At 37.5% G+C, this 20,488-nt stretch overlaps 3 protein-coding genes across 5 annotated transcripts in view; all 3 read right to left on the reverse strand.

Moving 5' to 3' along the window:
- Positions 1-235: 235 nt before the first annotated feature.
- Positions 236-3,078, reverse strand: LOC134819140 (N-alpha-acetyltransferase 11-like). Its single transcript, XM_063828914.1, has 4 exons — positions 2,974-3,078; positions 2,050-2,161; positions 865-1,074; positions 236-624 (listed from the first exon to the last, which is right to left on the reverse strand). The coding sequence occupies exons 1-4, from the start codon at positions 3,057-3,059 to the stop codon at positions 358-360; spliced, it is 675 nt and encodes a 224-aa protein (XP_063684984.1). The 5' UTR covers positions 3,060-3,078; the 3' UTR covers positions 236-357.
- Positions 3,079-3,234: 156 nt separating this feature from the next.
- The window catches only part of LOC134820062 (uncharacterized), a 71,996-nt gene continuing 54,742 nt past the window's right edge, over positions 3,235-20,488 (reverse strand). Inside the window, exons 1-2 of one of the 3 annotated variants that reach the window (XM_063830284.1) lie at positions 5,508-5,631; positions 3,235-5,316 (exon numbers count right to left, since the gene is read on the reverse strand). In XM_063830284.1, the coding sequence (XP_063686354.1) occupies positions 3,486-5,312 (1,827 nt within the window). In that variant the 5' untranslated portion in view covers positions 5,313-5,316; positions 5,508-5,631 and the 3' untranslated portion in view covers positions 3,235-3,485. Of the gene's footprint in view, positions 5,317-5,507; positions 5,632-20,488 lie in introns of those variants that run through there. The other 2 variants (XM_063830283.1, XM_063830282.1) reach the window with 2 other exon arrangements.
- On the reverse strand, positions 12,468-19,529 carry LOC134820092 (uncharacterized). Its single transcript, XM_063830312.1, has 2 exons — positions 18,747-19,529; positions 12,468-12,665 (listed from the first exon to the last, which is right to left on the reverse strand). The coding sequence occupies exons 1-2, from the start codon at positions 19,527-19,529 to the stop codon at positions 12,468-12,470; spliced, it is 981 nt and encodes a 326-aa protein (XP_063686382.1).

Here is a 20,488-nt window from a genome sequence, read left to right on the forward strand (position 1 = left end):
ATGTAACCAGGAAAACAAATATTTTATAAACGATAGTGAAGATCTACGTCCTAGAGTCAATTTCTTCCAATATTAGGGTAAGGTATTCGACTTACATTCTTTTAGTAGAAAATATTATATGAAAACTACAAAACATCATCTTTTATCTCGGGGCGAATTGAACTCTAAATCAACTGATCTCAAACATGGGTCTCTTTACTTTCAAACTACCAATACCAAAAATTATTTTAAATAACTGAACTTCCTTGTGTTAAAATGTGCGTGTAACCATGGCATTTCTTACTCCTCTCAAATATGCTACCATGAGCTCACTCCAACATATCATGTGCATCACATATATTAAGATAAACTTTGAAGCTATTTTCCCGGACAAAGATTGTCACAGATGTTGGGATCAACGTTCGATAAGTTCAGTTCTCCGATTTTCTTTTCAAACTCTTCCTCCTCTTTACTGGTGTCGATGTGAAGCTTGCCGTTTTCTTTGATTGGGGTTCTTTGTTCGAGCGCGTTCTTGTGTGAGCGCTTTCCCAGGCACCGCAGATGTTCTCTCGTTGTTTCAACCTGTTCTAGGAGGTTGCCTAGATCTTTCTTCATAGCGTAGGCATCTTCACCGTCTGCATAGTACTGAAATTGGAAACAAGTTCTGTCAAATATCGACTGTTAAAATTGCCACGGTTTATTCTGAAATAATTTAATACAGAGTGGACAAGATAACAAAGTGTGATAATTGAGGACGTGTCACGTGACTCGAGCAAGTAATATTTGTGTATTATCAAAGCTATACAATCAGTACGCATAAGGCACTCCCATTGAACCAGGTAATATATCGTGGCAATTATTTGCAGCTACTAAAATACCACATACCTTAGGCTCAATGTCGTCCACCGCAAACTTCAACACAGTTTTGTACAAAGCCAGAGCAGCTCTGTTACTTTTTCTCACATGGAGAGACACATATTTGGCCCCAAAGTTCTCCACCATAGCCCGAGATGCTTGGTCCATCAGCTTTTTAGCTAGACCCAGTCTCCGGTTAGAGCGCTTCACTGCCAGTGAGGTTATGTGACCGTGGGGGATCTGGAGGTAACCGTTTATCTATTTATTAAGATATACTGCAAGCTACAATACACATGGTACAATATACAAGGTACAATATACAAGGTACAATATACAAGGTACAATATACAAGCTACAATATACAAGGTACAATATACAAGGTACAATATACAAGGTACAATATACAAGGTACAATATACAAGGTACAATATACAAGGTACAATATACAAGGTACAATATACAAGGTACAATATACAAGGTACAATATACAAGGTACAATATACAAGCTACAATATACAAGGTACAATATACAAGGTACAATATACAAGGTACAATATACAAGGTACAATATACAAGGTACAATATACAAGGTACAATATACGAGGTACAATATACAAGGTACAATATACGAGGTACAATATACAAGGTACAATATACAAGGTACAATACACATGGTACAATACATATGGTACAATATACAAGGTACAATATACAAGGTACAATATACAAGGTACAAGGTACAATATACAAGGTACAATATACAAGGTACAATATACAAGGTACAATATACAAGGTACAATATACAAGGTACAATATACAAGGTACAATATACAAGGTACAATATACAAGGTACAAGGTACAATATACAAGGTACAATATACAAGGTACAATATACAAGGTACAATATACAATATACAAGGTACAATATACAAGGTACAATATACAAGGTACAATATACAAGGTACAATATACAAGGTACAATATACAAGGTACAATATACAAGGTACAATATACAAGGTACAATATACAAGGTACAAGGTACAATATACAGGGTACAATATAATACAAGGTACAATATACACACAATATAGACACAATATAGGTTCACTCAACATATTTCCATAATTTGAGTTATTAACTTATTATTAAGTATTACAGGAAAACGATCATTCCAAGATATCTACAGTAGATTTAATAAATTAACACTTTTCTTACATCATCTGGCTCTTCTTCCATTTTGGCGAGCACGTAACCGCATATTTTACCACTTTCATCCACTGCCACGTAACTCAACTGAGGCCAGCTCAGTCCGTGGTAAAAGTAATACCTGAAGTTAATAGGTTATAAAACATTTTACAAATTTTACATATTTTACATAATATATTTTATGTATTTCATAATGCATCATTATTAATGAACCATGGCGGGACTGGAGCATAAGTCAACACAATTGCAATGAGATGGAAGTACACTGAAAGATATTAGTATATAATTTGAAGATAGAGGAGAACAATTTCCCAACTGGATTGGAGTACTCGACCCTTCCATACATAGCAATCATGTAGGCAATGTATCGTTGCAATCATATGGCCCGGTGTAGACCGAATAAATCTTTAATACAGGTTTAGTCATAACAACTATTTTTAAGGGTTAAATACCTTTCATGGAATTAACTGATGGGTTTATAATGTATATATACATAAATACCTCATTTCATTTCATATTTACAAAATCATTGTTCGTTGTTAAACATCGTGATCATTTAATAATAATAATAATAATAGGATTATGGCCACATGGCCATCTCGACAAAACTTGAAACCCAACTGCACTCTACGCTATTGCAGTTCGCACAATATTATCAAAAAGAAAAATGTTCCTATCCGGAACATTTAATGATTAATTATTTTTAGGACATTTAAATGTTTATAAACATTTAAATGATCACGATGTTGAACAACGAACGATGATTTTGTAAATATGAAATGAAATGAGGTATTTATATCCTGCTCCTATGATTAACCAATCAACACAATTCATGGAAGATCGTTAACAATGTCACTTGTTAGATCGGCTGACTGTGAGTGATGTGAACAAATGTGATTAATTAAATTAGATTGTTTCAAATTAATGCCTTACTTCATCTGATAGTTTTCTGGCAAACAGAGAAGGTTGCAATGTTGCATGTTCATAAGGTCTGAGGTGGTGGCACATCTGATATGCATCTTGATCTTATGGGGCTGAGTTGCTAGAAGAACAGGTTTGTTATGAGAACAAAATGGGAACAATCATCGACTCAGCAATATTTATTACAAAACAGCTATTTATATAATATTAGTATGTATCAATGAGGATTAAGATGATTTTAACAAAGGAAATTTAAGAAAGGAAAACATCTCAGAAAGTTACAATTTCAAATCAATAAACCATGATTTATAATCTGTATAAAATCTGTAAACACAAAACATTTGCATAATCTGTAAAAATTAGGTAACCAGTGACTTTAATATGTCATCAGTATTTAAGGAAATAGGAATGAATGTTCCATCTTCTTAAATTAAAGGGTTCAAAACAATAAATTAATATTAGAAATTAAATTATTACCATAAATAATCAATAGAAATCATGTGGATGACTGCAGTGTACAACAATTACGACAAATAACAGCTCTTTTCTTTCAACCCCTCAATAACAAAGTCCGAAAAAATTTGCCCGATAGCTTTTCCTTGGGGATCTGTTTTTAATGAGGCCACACCGCCGCCACCAAGAGCATTGTCTAGGACAAAGTTGAACGCTCCGGTACCAGGTAAGTTGTACTTTGTCACAACCAGATCTTCTCCCAGAAAACTGAGATACTCTTTAACAGCAGCTGAAGTTAACCTGGAATCTAATGCTTTGTATAATGATTTGTTTCTGCAGATGATCCCAAGATTTGCGGAGTTACCTTTGTCACCACTTCTCAGGAAAGCCAACTCTTCCAGTCGGAATGAACATTCCCCCTCATTGACTACATCAATTATTGTCTCAGGCTGGGACTGAGGTTGAACGGGACTGAATTCTGTGTTGGAATTTGTGAATTCAGCATTATCTACAGTTATGTTCACCAAGTCCTTGGGATAAAAAAATGGCTTGTACCTGAGGATAGGAGTGGGTTTAGGTCTTCCTCCAACAAGAGTAGTGAAACCTGGTGCCATGCCTGTACTTGCTCCTGCAATTTCTTTAGCCCACATTTCTAGTGCTGCCTTGTTTTTATGCCTTACGCTAGTCCAAACAACAACTTCTTTAGCACTACTTGACTTGATATCTTTTCCGTAGTTTGAACCACTTCCAAGACATTCAACATTTACTTCCTCAAAACTGCCCATGCCCATTTTAGAAAAGATTTTCTCACATCTCTCGATGGTACTCATTGAATTTAGGTGCCCCTTTTGGGCAGCATTTGGTCCAATCATTGGGGCCATTGATGTAGCTTTGTATCCATCTATGTATGTTGCACTAACTTTGTAAGTCGAAGATGGAGGTTTACCCACTGCACCAGAGACTTCTACTTCATTCTTTGCCACTTCCTTTATTGAAACATTTGCAAAGTCACAATTTACATCAGGTAATGCATAGCACTGAGAGTCTCCTATTTCATAAAGCATTTGTTCAGCAACTGTTCCAAATGAGACAAGACCGCCGGTTTTCACAGGTTTAGTCACTTTAAACACACCATCTGGCTGTACATCAACAATAGGAAATCCAACATTACTATAATCTGGTACCTGGTGCCAATCAGTGAAATTTCCTCCAGTAGACTGAGCACCACATTCAACAATGTGACCAGCAAGGGAACCTTGGGCCAGTTTGTCAAATTCATTCATGTTCCAACCAAACCTATGAATCAGGGGCCCTAAAACAAGAGCAGAATCTACACATCTACCGGTAATTACGATATCAGCACCATTATCCAGAGCTTTGGCAATGGGCTCTGCACCTAAATAACAATTCATAGTATTGTAAGGAATACCTTCAATCTCAGGAAGTTTGATCCCTTGATTGATCAAGTCATCTCCAACAACTGAAGCAACTTTTAAATTCAACCCAAACTGTTGCAAAAGTCCGCCCAACCTTTTAGCACAGGCATCAGGGTTAAGTCCACCAGCATTCACCACCACCTTTATCTTTTTTTCAACAATTTTTGGCCCATTAGGAGCTAAATGCTCAAAGAAATCTGGACAAAAGCCTAGCTCAGGCTTCTTTTTCTTCATTGCAGCAAGAATAGACATAGTGACTTCTGCAAGGTAATCACCAACAAGAAAATCAATGCTCCCTTTATTTACTAACTGTTGAGAAGCAAAAGTACAGGAGTCACCCCAAAATCCAGAAAAGCATCCAATACGGACATTATCAGATGGCGAAGAGGAAAGGAATCGTTTTCTGCTGATTGACTGGGCAAACCATTTTGCACCAGTGAATGGTGATTTTCGTAAGAACATTGTGCTGAAATATTAGTATGTAATACAGATTCAATAAATCTTGCATTTATGCAACAAATAGAAAATAAACATGTCGTGAATATTTTAATCAGTTATGATGTTTTTCTTTCATAATATGTTCTCATTTTAATGAGACAGCTTGGTTTTTATTTTTTCTGTACTCTATTTAGTGTCAATGCAAATGGTTCTACTTACTAAGACCTGCTAAGCTTTTGTCTCAAGTTCGAAACCTGTCGTATTTAATAACCTGTCGTTTTGTAATAACTTTGATGATATTCCTGAACACCAGCTTCTACCATGTCTTGTAGTCAGTCACCTTTTTGAAGTCAGAGAATTGATCAAAGAATCTGGCATCAAAACCTCATCGATTGATCCACTACCTAAAGAACTCTTGTCAGAGCACCTTGAGCTAATCCTCCCTACCCTTTGTGATATTATCAACGTTTCTCTTTCAACCGGAAGTATGGAGGGAATCAAGTTAGCACATCTCACTCCCCTGATCAAAGGAGATTCCCTAGACACTGAGAACTTAAAGAATTATAGACCCATCTCTAATCTTACATTCATCGGTAAACTCATTGAGCGCTTTGTATTAAAATGCCTCAATGAACATCTAGCCAAGAATAATCTCAACATTGACCACCAGTCTGGTTACAAAAAGCATCACAGCACAGAAACACTCCTCATTACCATAGTCAATGACCTCCTCATAGCCACTAATGAAAACACAGCAACAGTTGTAATGCTTTTAGACCTGAGTGCTGCATTCGACACAGTTGACCATTATATCAAATTGATCAATATATTGACGTGTGAGATTGGGATTGCGGGAACAGCCTTGAAATGGTTCGCCAGCTTCATCCGTGGTCGTTGTCAAAAAGTCAAGATAGGTGACCTAGAATCTGAAGAAATTGTAATAAAGTTTGGTGCCCCACAGGGCTCTGTCCTTGGCCCTGTGTTGTTTAATATCTACATATGCTCAATTTACTCTTCTGTAAAATCGAAGCAATTTCTGATCCATGGCTATGCTGATGATCACCAGATCTACAAGTCATTTTCATCTGCTACAGAATATCAAGTCCTCAGCGAAGACCTGCCCTCCTGTTTTAGAGAAATCGAGACCTGGATGACGAACCACTTCCTTCTTCTGAATCCAACTAAAACTGAAATTATAATTTTTGGTTCAAAACGTTTATTGTCAGAATTAGAAATTGGTGGTGTCTTCCTTAAATCTTCTGTCTGTATAAGACTTGTTAACGTTACTAAAAACATTGGCTTTACATTGGATTCCTCTCTGACTCTTAATCCTCAAATAAAGAAGCTTAAAGCTGCAAACTGCCACAAGATGCGGAATATTGCAAAGATGAAACCATTCCTCTCTGAAGATCAAATGCAAATCATCGTACAATCTCTTGTTATTAGTTCCCTTGACTACTGCAATGCACTTTACTATGGTACTAATCATTCTGTTTTGAAACAGCTACAATCTCTGCAAAACAGAGCATGTCGCTTAGTTAAAGGTCTAAAGAGGAGAGAAGAAGTTGAGCCCTACATAAAAGAACTTCATTGGCTTAAGGTACAAGAACATATTGAATTTAAAATACTCCTGCTAACTTTCAAACTGCTCCATGGACTAGCACCTTCATACCTTGTCAAGTACAATCCCAGTGGTGGCAGAGATGTGTCTCTTCATTGCCCTATAAACAGTCCACCAAGAGCATTCTCTTCATCTGCTCCAAGATTATGGAACAACCTTCCTCAAGAAATCAGGAAATGTGTAAACATCAATGACTTTAAGGGAAAACTAAAAGCTCATCTGTTTAGAAAGTCCTTTGATATGTACTGAGTATATAATACATTATCAGAAGATTTTAAAATCTTCATCCTACAGCAGGTCAATTTTACGCTTTAAATTAAATTATTCTAGGCTTCTAATTTTTTTAGGATTTTCGGGCAACATTCAAGATATTATTCTTTTCCGTGTTTCACTGTGTCGGCCAATAAAATTGTAGTGTAGGTCAGAAAAGGAGGCTCTATCCCGGGACACCAACATTTTTTGGGTTGGCACCCAGGAGAAAGCTGCCTTTAAGCAATAAGGAGACACATAATGAATATCTTTGGTTTCATCCTTTTGTGGCAAAGAAGCGTTTTATAAATCTTTATTCCACTGGGAAATATTAATGAATTATTTATAGATAATGTATTAGATTTTATTAATTAATAAAATTGAATTTGATAAATTATTAATGTTGATGGAAAAATATATTTATTTAAATTATTTTTTTATTTAGTGCAATGATATTTTGTAGACACTTGTGATGATGTTATGTCATAATCTTTACTTACTTACTTACTTACTGCCTTATTCTTTGTATTTTGTCTCAAGTATTTTAGCATCTTCTTCCACTCTGTTTATTTCACTGTCTCTAGACTTATATGTTGCCCAGATAATTTGACATGACTGTATTGGATTTTCTGTAACGTCAGTTACTGTTCTGCAGTAAGCTTTTTTAATAATTTTGTATTGAATATTGAAGTATTCAGATTGTTTGTATATTTGGAGTTCTATACGTTCTATACGTATATTCTTAAAGAAATTTTAATATTTTATGATTTTTCATCTTTATTATCTTGTATATCATTTTGTTAGTCTGATGAGTCTCATACATAGATTTCTTGAGGTCATCATCTATGTTTTGTTAGAACCTAACCTTTCTTGGATATCTTCTTGTTAGGTGTATCTGCCTTATTTAGTCAGGATTTCACTTGCAGCTATAAACTTCCGTTTTTACTCCTGTCCAAGGCGAGATGCACGATCTCGACTGTCATTTAGGTATCATTTACAGCTGAGCATGAGCGTTAAATTTAAATTATTTAACCTTTTGGTGCTGTATAAAAATAACATCAATTTATTATTATTATTATTAAGGGGGGGGGGCCAATGGATATTTTTTGTGAAACTTGATTTCGAGATAGCAGTTGACCAACAAACTAAGACCAGTGACCGAACTTTTGAGGGGGTCCCGGACCCCAACCGCCAAACGGTGCGCGCAGGGCAGCCACGCCCATATTTGGTCCAAATTAGGCCCAATTTAGCCAAATACCCTTAACATGCCCAAAACCCAGGTTTATGGTGCTCTACTTGTAGCTAGTGGTATCCTGAACTCGTATATGAAATTTCATCAAGATTGGACAAAAAATGACTGAGTTATGAGCCAAAAACCATATGCCCATATTTGGGCATATGCACCAAATTTGGTAGATTTCGTCCCATAAATTGGTCAAATATCAATATTTTTGAATGAAACTTACTTTATATGAAAGGTAAGCCTAAACTACATATTATCTGTAAGTTATAGCTTTATATCTGTTTAAATGTGGATACTAAGGCAAAAAAACCACAAAAAATGTACTAAATTGCCCATATCTCGGTTCGCGATATTCGCGGAATTGATCTCATTAAAATTGTAACAACTCAATCAGTTTTCAAAATTTTTGCATGAAATTTTCGGAATCGACTCGAAATCGCATTTCCACCTTATTTTAAATACGGATTTTTGATTTAGGCCTCCAAAAAAATTTGGCGGCCAAATTCTGAATTTTTGTGAGATAATTTTGGAATTTGGCCGCCAAATTTTTTTGGAGGCCTAAATCAAAAATCCGTATTTAAAATAAGGTGGAAATGCGATTTCGAGTCGATTCCGAAAATTTCATGCAAAAATTTTGAAAACTGATTGAGTTGTTACAATTTTAATGAGATCAATTCCGCGAATATCGCGAACCGAGATATGGGCAATTTAGTACATTTTTTGTGGTTTTTTTGCCTTAGTATCCACATTTAAACAGATATAAAGCTATAACTTACAGATAATATGTAGTTTAGGCTTACCTTTCATATAAAGTAAGTTTCATTCAAAAATATTGATATTTGACCAATTTATGGGACGAAATCTACCAAATTTGGTGCGTATGCCCAAATATGGGCATATGGTTTTTGGCTCATAACTCAGTCATTTTTTGTCCAATCTTGATGAAATTTCATATACGAGTTCAGGATACCACTAGCTACAAGTAGAGCACCATAAACCTGGGTTTTGGGCATGTTAAGGGTATTTGGCTAAATTGGGCCTAATTTGGACCAAATATGGGCGTGGCTGCCCTGCGCGCACCGTTTGGCGGTTGGGGTCCGGAACCCCCTCAAAAGTTCGGTCACTGGTCTTAGTTTGTTGGTCAACTGCTATCTCGAAATCAAGTTTCACAAAAAAATATCCATTGGCCCCCCCCCCCCCCCCCCCCTTAACTGAAACAAGAACTGAATGGAGCTGACCCATACTCTTATCTACAAGAAGTTTTGATTCCAGCAAAAAGCAGCACGCAAAAATCATTTATTGGGAGAGTTGAATTTCTTTGGGGACAAAATGAATTTCTCTATCATCTAGCCAATTAAATAGATTAGAAACGAATAATAGTTCAAAGGTCTCATATAATATCATTTAGCTATCAACCTCGGATCACAACTTTGGGGATGTCAGAAACAGTATTTCTAAAGCGTATAAAAATATCAAAATATCAAGACTCTGCACACATCTCAGGGAAATGATATCACCTTATAGAGGAAGGATCATGGACCCCGAAATCCACCACTTTTCTGTACTTTCAAAGGTACTATTGAAAGCCAGAAATTTCCCGAAAATCGGGATTGCTGAAAGCATATGGCGCTCATCTTTAAAGGTCCCATTTAGTGTAATAAAGTGTCCGTATCATGCCATGATTAAACTTATAATTGTATGGTTGTACCTGTAGACTGTTTTAGTTGACACTCAAGCCCAGTCCAACAGTGACAATAAAATAATGCCATGATTAAACTTATAATTGTATGGTTGTACCTGTAGACTGTTTTAGTTGACACTCAAGCCCAGTCCAACAGTGACAATAAAATAACGCCTGATGGTGTAGAATCAATTTTAAAATTTGTTACTTTTTCAAAAAATCTAGTTTAAGTAAAACAAAATTTTTTTTAGTATAACAAAATTGTATTTTATACCCACAATCAATTCATATTTAGTATCACAAATATTTAAAGTTAAAATAACCATTCACAGAACACAGAAGTAGTTTTATTGTAACAAAATAATTTGTGATATGTGTGATGTGTAAAAGTGATAAATTAATAAATTAATTTACACTCAAAAAAGTACAAAAAATGCACCATTTTTACTTTGCAACACTGTTGTAGCGCGATGCGTTACTGTGCCGCGCAGCACACTCAATTATGCTTCTCGCTAGATCGGCGAAATGTGTTGACGGATGTTACTCGTTTAAATTTCTTCGAAGTAGCGCGTCCGCTTTCTTCTCGATGGCAATTACCTGAGGACCCCAGGCTATTATGTTCATTAACATAGCCTGGTGAGACTGAACCCTCTAATACGCGCAAGTCTCTCTGACGGGCGCGTTTTTGCGCGTGGAATGCTGAGCGCGCAAAATATATGTTTTGTAATGATAATCGCATATCGGTAGACCTTTTAAAAGCAGTATGTGACAGAGTGGCAACAAGCCGACAAGCGACATGTTGTAAGTTACAAGTGCGGTAGCGTGATACTTTATGAAGTTTCTCATTTGTTTTGGTCAATTTGCAATTGCAATTGCAATCCCGAACTTAGACGGATCAAAGGTTTCATGATGGTTACTATTACTTAATTGTTAATGATCACACGACAACTCGCCTCGCCTAGCATTCCACACCAAAAACGCGACCAATGTCATTCCACCATATTATATATCAATCGTGTTAAAGAACACAAAAGCCGGAGGTCTAAAGGTAAATACAATCAAGTGGAAAAAGGTGGTAGACATATCACAGAATTTATGTCAACTTTCATATTTTAATCATTTTATTACATAATTTAAAGATCATATTCTAATAATTTTATTACATAATTTAAAGAGAACGGTTAATAATGGAGTCATTCGTAAACTATTGACAAATAGCTATTCACGAGAGTGCTCAGTTGTCAGTGCTACAGCCAGTACCATTACCAAATACACAAATCACTCATAATATTTTCAGCTTTAAACTTACCCGGGGACCCCGGGCTTTGTGTTCTCAAACACAGTAGTTATATTAATATTAGATTTTAGTAAATATGCTTGATTCATGACTGATACGTGTATGAAAACCTAAAACGGGGTCCCCAGGTACTCAATCGATTAGATATGTAAAAGATTCCGATACGAGGGATTATCATACCTCATGCTAGGTATGCATTTTCGTATGATACAGAATGACATTAACTGCGGAGCACCGTACTGAGTTTCACAACAAGGTCTACAATAAACTGAAACATTAAACATGTGAAGATGATTGATCACTCAGTACTCGACCAACTGCACGTAGCATACTTTAACACGTACTACTTCAAGTAGTCCTTACAGACTATTAAAAATCTAAACCCAAATTAGAGTGTAGAACGTATGTTGAAAACCCTTACCCGTACGACTACAACAAATTATACCAACATCCTTATTTGGTCATACTATCTGGTCATTATAAAGAGGTTCATAAAAGGAAAACATATCCAAATAATTTTTTATCAATTAAGATAATTTTACGTTCATAAGGCTCAAAGAGTTTGTTGGCCTATTCTTGCTGCAAGGAGAGCTCTTCGCTCTAGAGGTAGGTCTTTATCAAACAAGGATAGTGGGACTGGGACGAGCTTTTCAGTCAGGTCCATGTTTGCCTCTTCAGGACTGCCGTAGTGATGGCTGATACTATGTCCACACTCTTGTACCTTTGAAGACTCTGTAACAAACGGGTGTCGGCGGAGGCTGTAGATTCAAGGAAAGGAGCGCTGAACCAAGCTCTCAAATAAACGAAGACAACAAAGTGAGCCATCTTCTGCACGTTTCTCTTCTTCGTACAGTGAATTGGTATCTAGTTAAGAAAAGCCATCTAGAATGTAGATGGACTTAGCCATCCATCTGGCATGGTGGTCAGCTCCAGGTCTTTGTATCTGGAAGACGTATCCTTTCTTCATATCTATGCTTTCTCTATGGATTAGTTTAGCAAGCTCTAGGAATTCCTTGTAATGTTCTGGGCTGGTTGTTGAGTTGACGGATGTGATTAATAAAGGATAGAATATCTCCTACGTCGTTCCTTTAGCGCGTAGGGATATCGGGAAGGACGATGTTCTGCAGATCGAGATCTACCCAGGAGGTCTTCATGATCTTGAAAAGGGTTACTTCGAGTGATATTGTGTCACCGAACAGTTGCTTGGAGGCAGATCCTCTTACAAGCTCCGCCTCCAGGACGTGATGTCTGCAGGCCATCCAGAGGATCTGTCGATTGAGGACCTGCTGAAGAGAAGTACATGCTCTTTTGTGAACTCCAGTATTGGATGATGTCGTATCAAATCCAACGGCTATTATTTTATCTGCTAGGTCCGGTCGTCGAGAATCTTCTTCACTTTGTCTGCTTCGTCCTAGTCCTTTTAGACTGAAGAGTAACTAGTCGTACAGATTGCGAGTATCTTGTTCTCCTCCTCTTGTACTAGGACCATAGCCAGTCTGTTTACTTAACTAAACCCTCCGAGGTCTGTTTTCGTCAAAATTTATCTGTCTGACATCAGAGGTAAAGTCTCTTTTTATCTTTGCTGCTTACTCTGATCGGACTGTGACAACGTGCAGTGGACTTTGAGAGGGAAAACTGCTTCATATCCCCGTGTCTCCACTGAGCAGTGAGATGCAGTGTCTCCTCAAACCGTCACTGAGGGAAAGAAAATAAGCTACTACGTGTGAAAATGAGGGGAAAATGTTCAACTTCTATCATGAAATTACCAAATTAACAAATCTGATTCATTTTTAATCAAAGATGAATATGCAAGGCGGCTTTTAGTTTTAACAACCAGTGTTTAAGCCAGGAAGGATAGTTTTATTTTAAAATAATGTATACCTGAATTTTAGAGATACAACTGCAGCCAAGACTGATATCAAGACGATTGAACTCCGCAAATTTCTGGCCAGAAATAGATCATCTTTCATTATTGTAGATCACCTCCTGAAAAATAGGTGTGCGTTTAGAAATCTATTTAGAATTTATAAGCTAAGTCTTATAATATTCCAGTTACGTGGGATGAGTTGCATGGGTACAAATTGTCGGAAAAGTGATTGATTACGTAATATAAAGTGGTTTTGTAATATACAAACAAACATAAACACAAATTCATGGGATAAGTGCGTGGCTGTATTAATTGACGTTGAATGATCCATGTTACGTGTCATATGGAATGTGGTTCTAGAATCAGAGACAGTGAGAGTGATATCAGGGTTAGGAAAGGAAGAGCATGGGGAGCATGCCACACTCTCAAAAAACTTTGGAAATCTAACCTTAGAAAGTCTATCAAGACCAGAGTGTTCACAGCACTAGTCGAGTCGGTGCTTCTATACGGTTCTGAGACTTGGACTATGACGAAAAGGCTGGAGAAGATGGTTGCTATACACGAATGTTAAGAATGGCCCTTAACATCAATCAATATCGAGACCATGTCAGCAACCACAGTCTGTACGGTGATCTTCCTAAAGTCAGCTCCAAGATAACCCAACGAAGGCTCAGACTTGCAGGTCATGCTCACCGACATCCGGAGCTGACACTGAACAAACTGATCCTCTGGAAGCCGAGTCATGGGCATACTAACAGGGGGCGACCTTACTTAACACTACTAGATAACCTAAAAGCAGATACTGGGCTGAAATCAGTAGATGAGATAGCTAGACTGATGGAGGACAGAAAGCTGTGGAGAACTGTTGTCAATGGATCTCGGGAATACTACCCGCCTTAAGTCAGTAAGTCAGTATCTTGAAAATTCCCAGCACGTTTGGGATGTAAAATAAACTGTGTCCTTAACAGTGAACATTCTTTTTAAATTTTTGACGGAAATTACCAGTAAGTGAAGAAAAAATAAAACATTGTAACCCAAATATCAACTACCGTCTTCAACCGGCGAAGTTTTCTTTCTCTTAGTAGGGGTGAGCGATTGAAGGGGTGATAGAGGTGGTAGCGTAACTAAGTCTAAAGGGTCGATCACTTTACCGTCTGTACGCGACAATTCACGTAACGTACTTAAATAATAGTTATTGACACGGTATTGTGTCGAATGATTTAGGGACAGTTCACATATTACGTAATTAGGTTATCACTATTGGCCAATTCTAACACCTCCCCACCCCCACTACGTTATCAATTTTACAGATAGTATAGCTATTGTGTCATAATAACACTAGCGTAATCTAAATCATTTGATGATTTGAAACCCCCGCCCTGCCCCATCGGCTGATCGGCACGCCCGGGAGCGCGGTAAAATATAGAAATATATGCTGAAGTGAGTGTGGTTTATATAAAACTTTCGGATACATTTGATGAATGAATTTGTGCGTGACTATAAAATTATGGCATGACTAGAGCCGCGCGCACGTGCCAGCTACCACACATTTGAAACTTATTCTTACAATAACACTAATTACAGTGGAATGTGTAATGTCAAATGGGAGCGGTGTGTACAGAACTGAGTGTAGCCGTGTGTACGGAGGAGCTGTAGGTGACATCTAAGAAGATAATATGCCATTATTCCGTTTTATTAATATTACAGTATTTGGCGACTGGCTGGCCGATGGTGCTGTGTATCTTTTGGAAGGGCAATACAAGGTCAGCAATATAAAGTATATCCCCGGGTCAAAATCGGAAAAAATCCTATATTTTAATATACTTTAATACGGGTAAACCGCCCCTAAAACGTCACCTGTTTTTTGGGCCCAGATTGCCGAGTTAGGGCTAAATTTACAGGGTTCTGAAGTGTCTAGGAATAATATTTAAACCTTTTTCTAGCCTGCCAGGAAGATTTAGAAATTTGAAAATAAAATCAGGTACAATTTTTTTGACGTTGAAATGGAGTCACTTTTAAAACACCACCCCTAAAATGTCAACTCTATATGTGTGATAATTACAAAATATACAGAAGGCCTGATTTATCTTTTGTCACTAGTATTAATTGTTTTGTCTTATTAAAACATTAAGCTACTTGAAAACATTCACTCACTAAAGGAAGTACCTCAAAACCGTAATCATCCCTTAAAATGTCACGTGCACCACCCCTAAAACGTCAGCTAAAACAGGTTGTGTAGCACTCAGAATGTTGCTCAATTATTAATTTTAACCACTTCTGGGAAAAATATAACCTATTTCTGAGAGGTGTCGACCAGAATTTCTCTCTCTGTTGAAAAAAAATGGTGGAATTTAGTCAATTTACTTTTTGCGACATTTTGGGGACTTTTTTTTGAATACCCAGAACTTACGGCAAAACAGTAACTCAGTCAACAAAATTTACACCTGTAGTTAGATTATCTAGTTATAAACTAACAATTGGCACAGAAGAAATGGATTCAATGTGATTTTAACCTTGTGCAAATTGCATGTTTTGATTGCATTTTTTGGGATTTTTAACATCATCCTGCATTTTGGCAATTTTAGTGACCTGTAGTTAACTAAGCCAACCCATTAATCGATCTGACCTTCTCTATAGACTAGATTTGACTGCTTTTAGCAAAATTGAATGTCAAAAACTACGGTTTTTGGTACTTACTAGTTTATGGTAAACCTATGATATGCCCCCTAAAATGTCATTTTTTTTCTCCCCTAAAATGTCAAATTTTTATTTTGTTCGCATGGTGTGCGATAATAGCTCTTGTTTTGGCACTTGTTAATTATTAACATCAACTATTAACGAAATGTGAGTATGCATTGCATCTTAGGAAAAGCCTGAGTAATTTGATCAGGTTAAAATGACATTTTAGGGGGGATAATTAGACATTTTAGGGGATGTTTATTGCAATTAATGGGAAATTGGTAGATCACCGACCGGCTATAAGCCGGTTATAAGCCGGCTATAAACCGGCTTATAGCCGGCTACAATTTTTATAGCCGGCTATAAGCCGGCTTATAGCCGGTTAGTAGCCGCTTACATTTGTTGTTGAGCGACGGCTATTAGCCGGTTATAAGCCGGTCTACTGGAATGATTCTTCGGAATTTCGCTGGATTGTACAACTTTCGTCTTGGTAGATTCCAAACACAAGGAAATTTTCCTTCTGGTTGGTAATATACTCAATGATGGGAGTATAGTGTATTGGCTATGCCCCGCTTACTAGTTTAGCTCTTTCTAGTCCCCTGCTACACGGCATGTAAACAGGGATTGGCTAGTTAGAGGCGGTCCGTGTAGGCCTTACACTGTGCTTTCAGCAGTACTCATAAGCCGGCTATTAGCCGTTTAGGTATCGGCTATAAGAAATTCAGTGAAAACGGCTATTAGCCGGTTATAAGCCGGCTATTAGCCGTTTAGGTATCGAAAGTGGTTATAAGCCGGCTATAAGCCGGTTATAAGATATTAACTCAACTTCATCGTACTGAACGATAGTCAGGAGCCGGCTATAAGAAATTCAGCGAAAACGGCTATTAGCCGGTTATAAGCCGGCTATTAGCCGTTTAGGTATCGAAAGTGGTTATAAGCCGGCTATAAGCCGGCTATAAGATATTAACTTAACTTCATCGTACTGAACTGAGCTAATATCTTATAACCGGCTTATAGCCGGCTTATAACCACTTTCGATACCTAAACGGCTAATAGCCGGCTTATAACCGGCTAATAGCCGTTTTCACTGAATTTCTTATAGCCGGCTCCTGACTATCGTTCAGTACGATGTAGTTGAGTTAATATCTTATAACCGGCTTATAGCCGGCTTATAACCACTTTTAATACCAAAACGGCTAATAGCAGGCTTATAACCGGCTAATAGCCGTCGCTCAACAACAAATGTAAGCGGCTACTAACCGGCTATAAGCCGGCTTATAGCCGGCTATAAAAATTGTAGCCGGCTATAAGCCGGCTTATAGCCGGTTAGTAGCCGGCTTATAGCCGGTCGGTGATCTACCAACTGGCCCAATTAATAAAATAAAACTAATTCCTTGAGCTGCCAAAGCTTTCCAATATTACCATTAGATGCTAAATATGATGTTTAATAGGCTGGTACCTCCATTTTATGGTGCTTGTACTCTCAAAGCCAGAATCTGATAAAATGACATTTTAGGGGGCGGCCAGGTGACATTTTAGGGGAGGGTAGTAATATTGAGTAATGTATAACTTTCCATATCTCCAGTCATATGTACAAAGTTGCTAAAATATGTAAATATCACTATCCTAGACCAAAACCGAGTTAATATTAATGAATTCCAGAGTTATAAAATTGTGCGCTTTTTTTCAAAAGTAAAAAATTCGTACAAAGTGAAAAAAATGCCCTTATGGCATCATTTAGATTCAATTTCAGGATGTGGCAGGGTCTGAATGATATTTTTTTATGTTTAGGAGTTACAAATGATTAGGTAAGATACTTTTTAAGAAGATGGGATCCAATCAAATAAGAGTGGCGTTTTAGGGGTGGGTGACATTTTAGGGGCGGTTTACCCGTATACCTACAATTAGAATATTTATATTCTTCGTTAAGATTTACATGATGAACTATATTTTTCGCTTAGATTCGCAAGATAAGCCTGTTTTAGGACTAGTACATGGATTTACATCCAAATTGGTCAAAAATTGGCTGAGTTATGAGCTTTAAAAAATATGCCCACATCTGGGCATACGATTTTGCCCAAATTTGCTTTTGCCTAAATTCGATCAAACTTCAATATTTTTTAATGAGACTAACTCTATGTGAAAGATATACCTCAGTGTTTGTTGAATATACCTTACTCGGGAATATTATGACTGGAATAAAGTGGTGGGTTTTGGGAAATTCCGCCATATTTTTCCCGGTCATTAATTTTCCCAGTCATAAATTAACCCGCTATAATGTTCCTGAGTAAGGTAAACTAATAGTAATACATTTTGATGCTTGGTGGGTTTTGGAAAATTCCGCCATATTTTTCCCGGTCATTAATTTTCCCAGTCATAAATTAACCCGCTATAATATTCCCGAGTAAGGTAGTGAATTATTAATCAACTATATACAGCAAACACAAGATAATATAAATTAAATCATAAAATCGAGTGGCCGAGTAGTCTCGACTCACCCATAACTTCTCCAAAGGCGTCTATCATGAGCTTTGTACACTAAATCATTAAAATTACTTAAACTAAATCTTTTATTTACAATCACAATAATTTGTTTTGTCATAATGTCTTTTAATAATAAATCAAATAAATTTGAACGAGGTCTGCCCCTCCTTCCTTTGTAGTCAAAACATCCTAAACATGCAAATCTGAAAGATAAGAAGGCGGGAGTGTCATCACCGCTTCTGAGAACGTGCCCAAGCATCTTCCATCTTGCTTTCTTGATCCTTTCAGTAAGGGGTCTGACATTACATCTCTTATATAAATTCTCGTTGCTGATAACCGTAGGCCAATAGGTGTTGATTATCTGTCTCAGATGCTTCCTTTGAAGAACGTCGACAGATGCCATTACGGTTTCAGGAGCAGCCCAGCTGCTACAGTTATACAACAACACTGAAGTGACAAGAGCTTCGTACAGCTTCAGCTTTCTACTCTCACTGATCTGAACAGAGCTATTCAACCAGACTTTCTTGTAGGTGTAGAAGGCAACATTGGCTTTGTTGCGTCTGTTGACAATATCTCTTTCTGAACAGAGCTTTGATCCTAATAGCACTGACTCTCGCCACTCTTCATCTCCTCTAATTTTATTGCCATGGGCATCTAAAGCATCTGTATCTGCCAAATACACTCTTGTAAACACCGTCTTTGATTCGTTAACAAAGAGACTCCAATCCTTTAGTATATCACTGGCAATCTCTAGTATCTTCACCAGGCTCTGACCATCTTCACTCAGAAGCTCAGCATCGTCAGCATAGGCGGACTCTAACGGGAGGCCTCTATCAGAGACTGGGGGGTTCGGTCTAGGAATCGTGACACTGATCACGGCTCTGATGTGATTCAGGGCACCGGCAAGGGTCAATGTAAACACTTTACCTGCCAGACTGTCTCCCTGGTAAGCGCCAATATTAATCACAAATTCACCAGACTCAGATCTGTTGACCGTCACCTTGAGCTTTGTATTTGAGAGGAGGTACTGAACTAGGCGAATGTCGTCTCTAGAGCATCCTGCATCAATGAGGAGGTTGATGATGGTCTGTCTGCGGATAGTATTAAACGCAGCGGTCATGTCAATGTTGATTTTACTATACTCAAACTCGCGCCTGGTAACCACTGATGTCAACATTCAGGTAGTGAATACTAAGTAAAAAGACCTCTATAAAAAAAATTGGGAAAATTGCACATAATATCTCGGTTCGGAATACTAGCCAAAACTATGACTTTATTAAAATTGAAATAACTCTATCAGTTTTCAATATTTTTGCAAGAACTTTTTGGAATCGATTAAGAATTGCATTTCAAGCTTATTGTGCCGGCAAAAATTGTTGATGTAGGCCTCCAAGGAGATATGGGTCAAAATCGGAAAAAATCCTATATTTTAATATACTTTAATATGGTTGCCCCCCCCCCCCCCCCCCCCCCCCCCCCCCCCCCCCCCCCCCCCCCCCCATATTTGAGTGACACACTAACTATGCAGTTTTACCTGTTTAGAGGGGTTTTCAAAGAACGTTTTAGTTCCCAAAGTCCGTCTCAAATACCAAAAGCAAAACTACCAGTACCATTAGCTTTAAACCTGGGATATCACTAATTTTACAAATAATAACATAATATCGAGTATGGAGGCCGGAGGGGTTAGAGGATGGTATTAAACTAAAAGTATAACAGCTAGGCTGTAATAATATCCAAGATAGTCAGAAAATATCGTCTAATCAAGCTAGAAAAGTTTGGTAACTTATCGACTATCGAGTAATCGCACGTACGACAGGTTTCTCGTTTATCTCACCAAAAACTTCAGCAGCTTTTTTTCTCATCGTCAGATTCACTTATTCCATACGTAATGACCCTCCTGCTTCTATATCGTCCTCTTCAGCTTCTGTCTTTACTGCTCTCTCAGCGGCCATCTGTAAATGGGGGGTTGTAAAAAGATAAAAAATGTAGTATACAGTTTTCAGCCAATCAGAATGAATCAAACGGTTTTTCTTTCCAAACTGATCGCTTGTTCAGGTTAGACGATACGAAATTTCAGTG

Source organism: Bolinopsis microptera, chromosome 8, assembly GCF_026151205.1.
Source record: "Bolinopsis microptera isolate Bmic1 chromosome 8, MBARI_Bmic_1.0, whole genome shotgun sequence".
Lineage (NCBI taxonomy): Eukaryota > Metazoa > Ctenophora > Tentaculata > Lobata > Bolinopsidae > Bolinopsis > Bolinopsis microptera.

Bases quoted from the DNA above. Each gene is read 5' to 3' on its own strand.
- LOC134819140 (XM_063828914.1), bottom strand. From the start codon at position 3,059: ATGCATATCAGATGTGCCACCACCTCAGACCTTATGAACATGCAACAT. The intron at 1,075-2,049 runs GTAAGAAAAGTG...GGTTACCTCCAG, and splicing joins TGGAAGAAGAGCCAGATGAT to ATCCCCCACGGTCACATAAC. The intron at 625-864 runs GTATGTGGTATT...TTCCAATTTCAG, and splicing joins TGGACGACATTGAGCCTAAG to TACTATGCAGACGGTGAAGA.
- LOC134820092 (XM_063830312.1), bottom strand. From the start codon at position 19,529: ATGACCGCTGCGTTTAATACTATCCGCAGACAGACCATCATCAACCTC. The intron at 12,666-18,746 runs GTTATCAGCAAC...ACTTCTCTTCAG, and splicing joins TCAACACCTATTGGCCTACG to CAGGTCCTCAATCGACAGAT.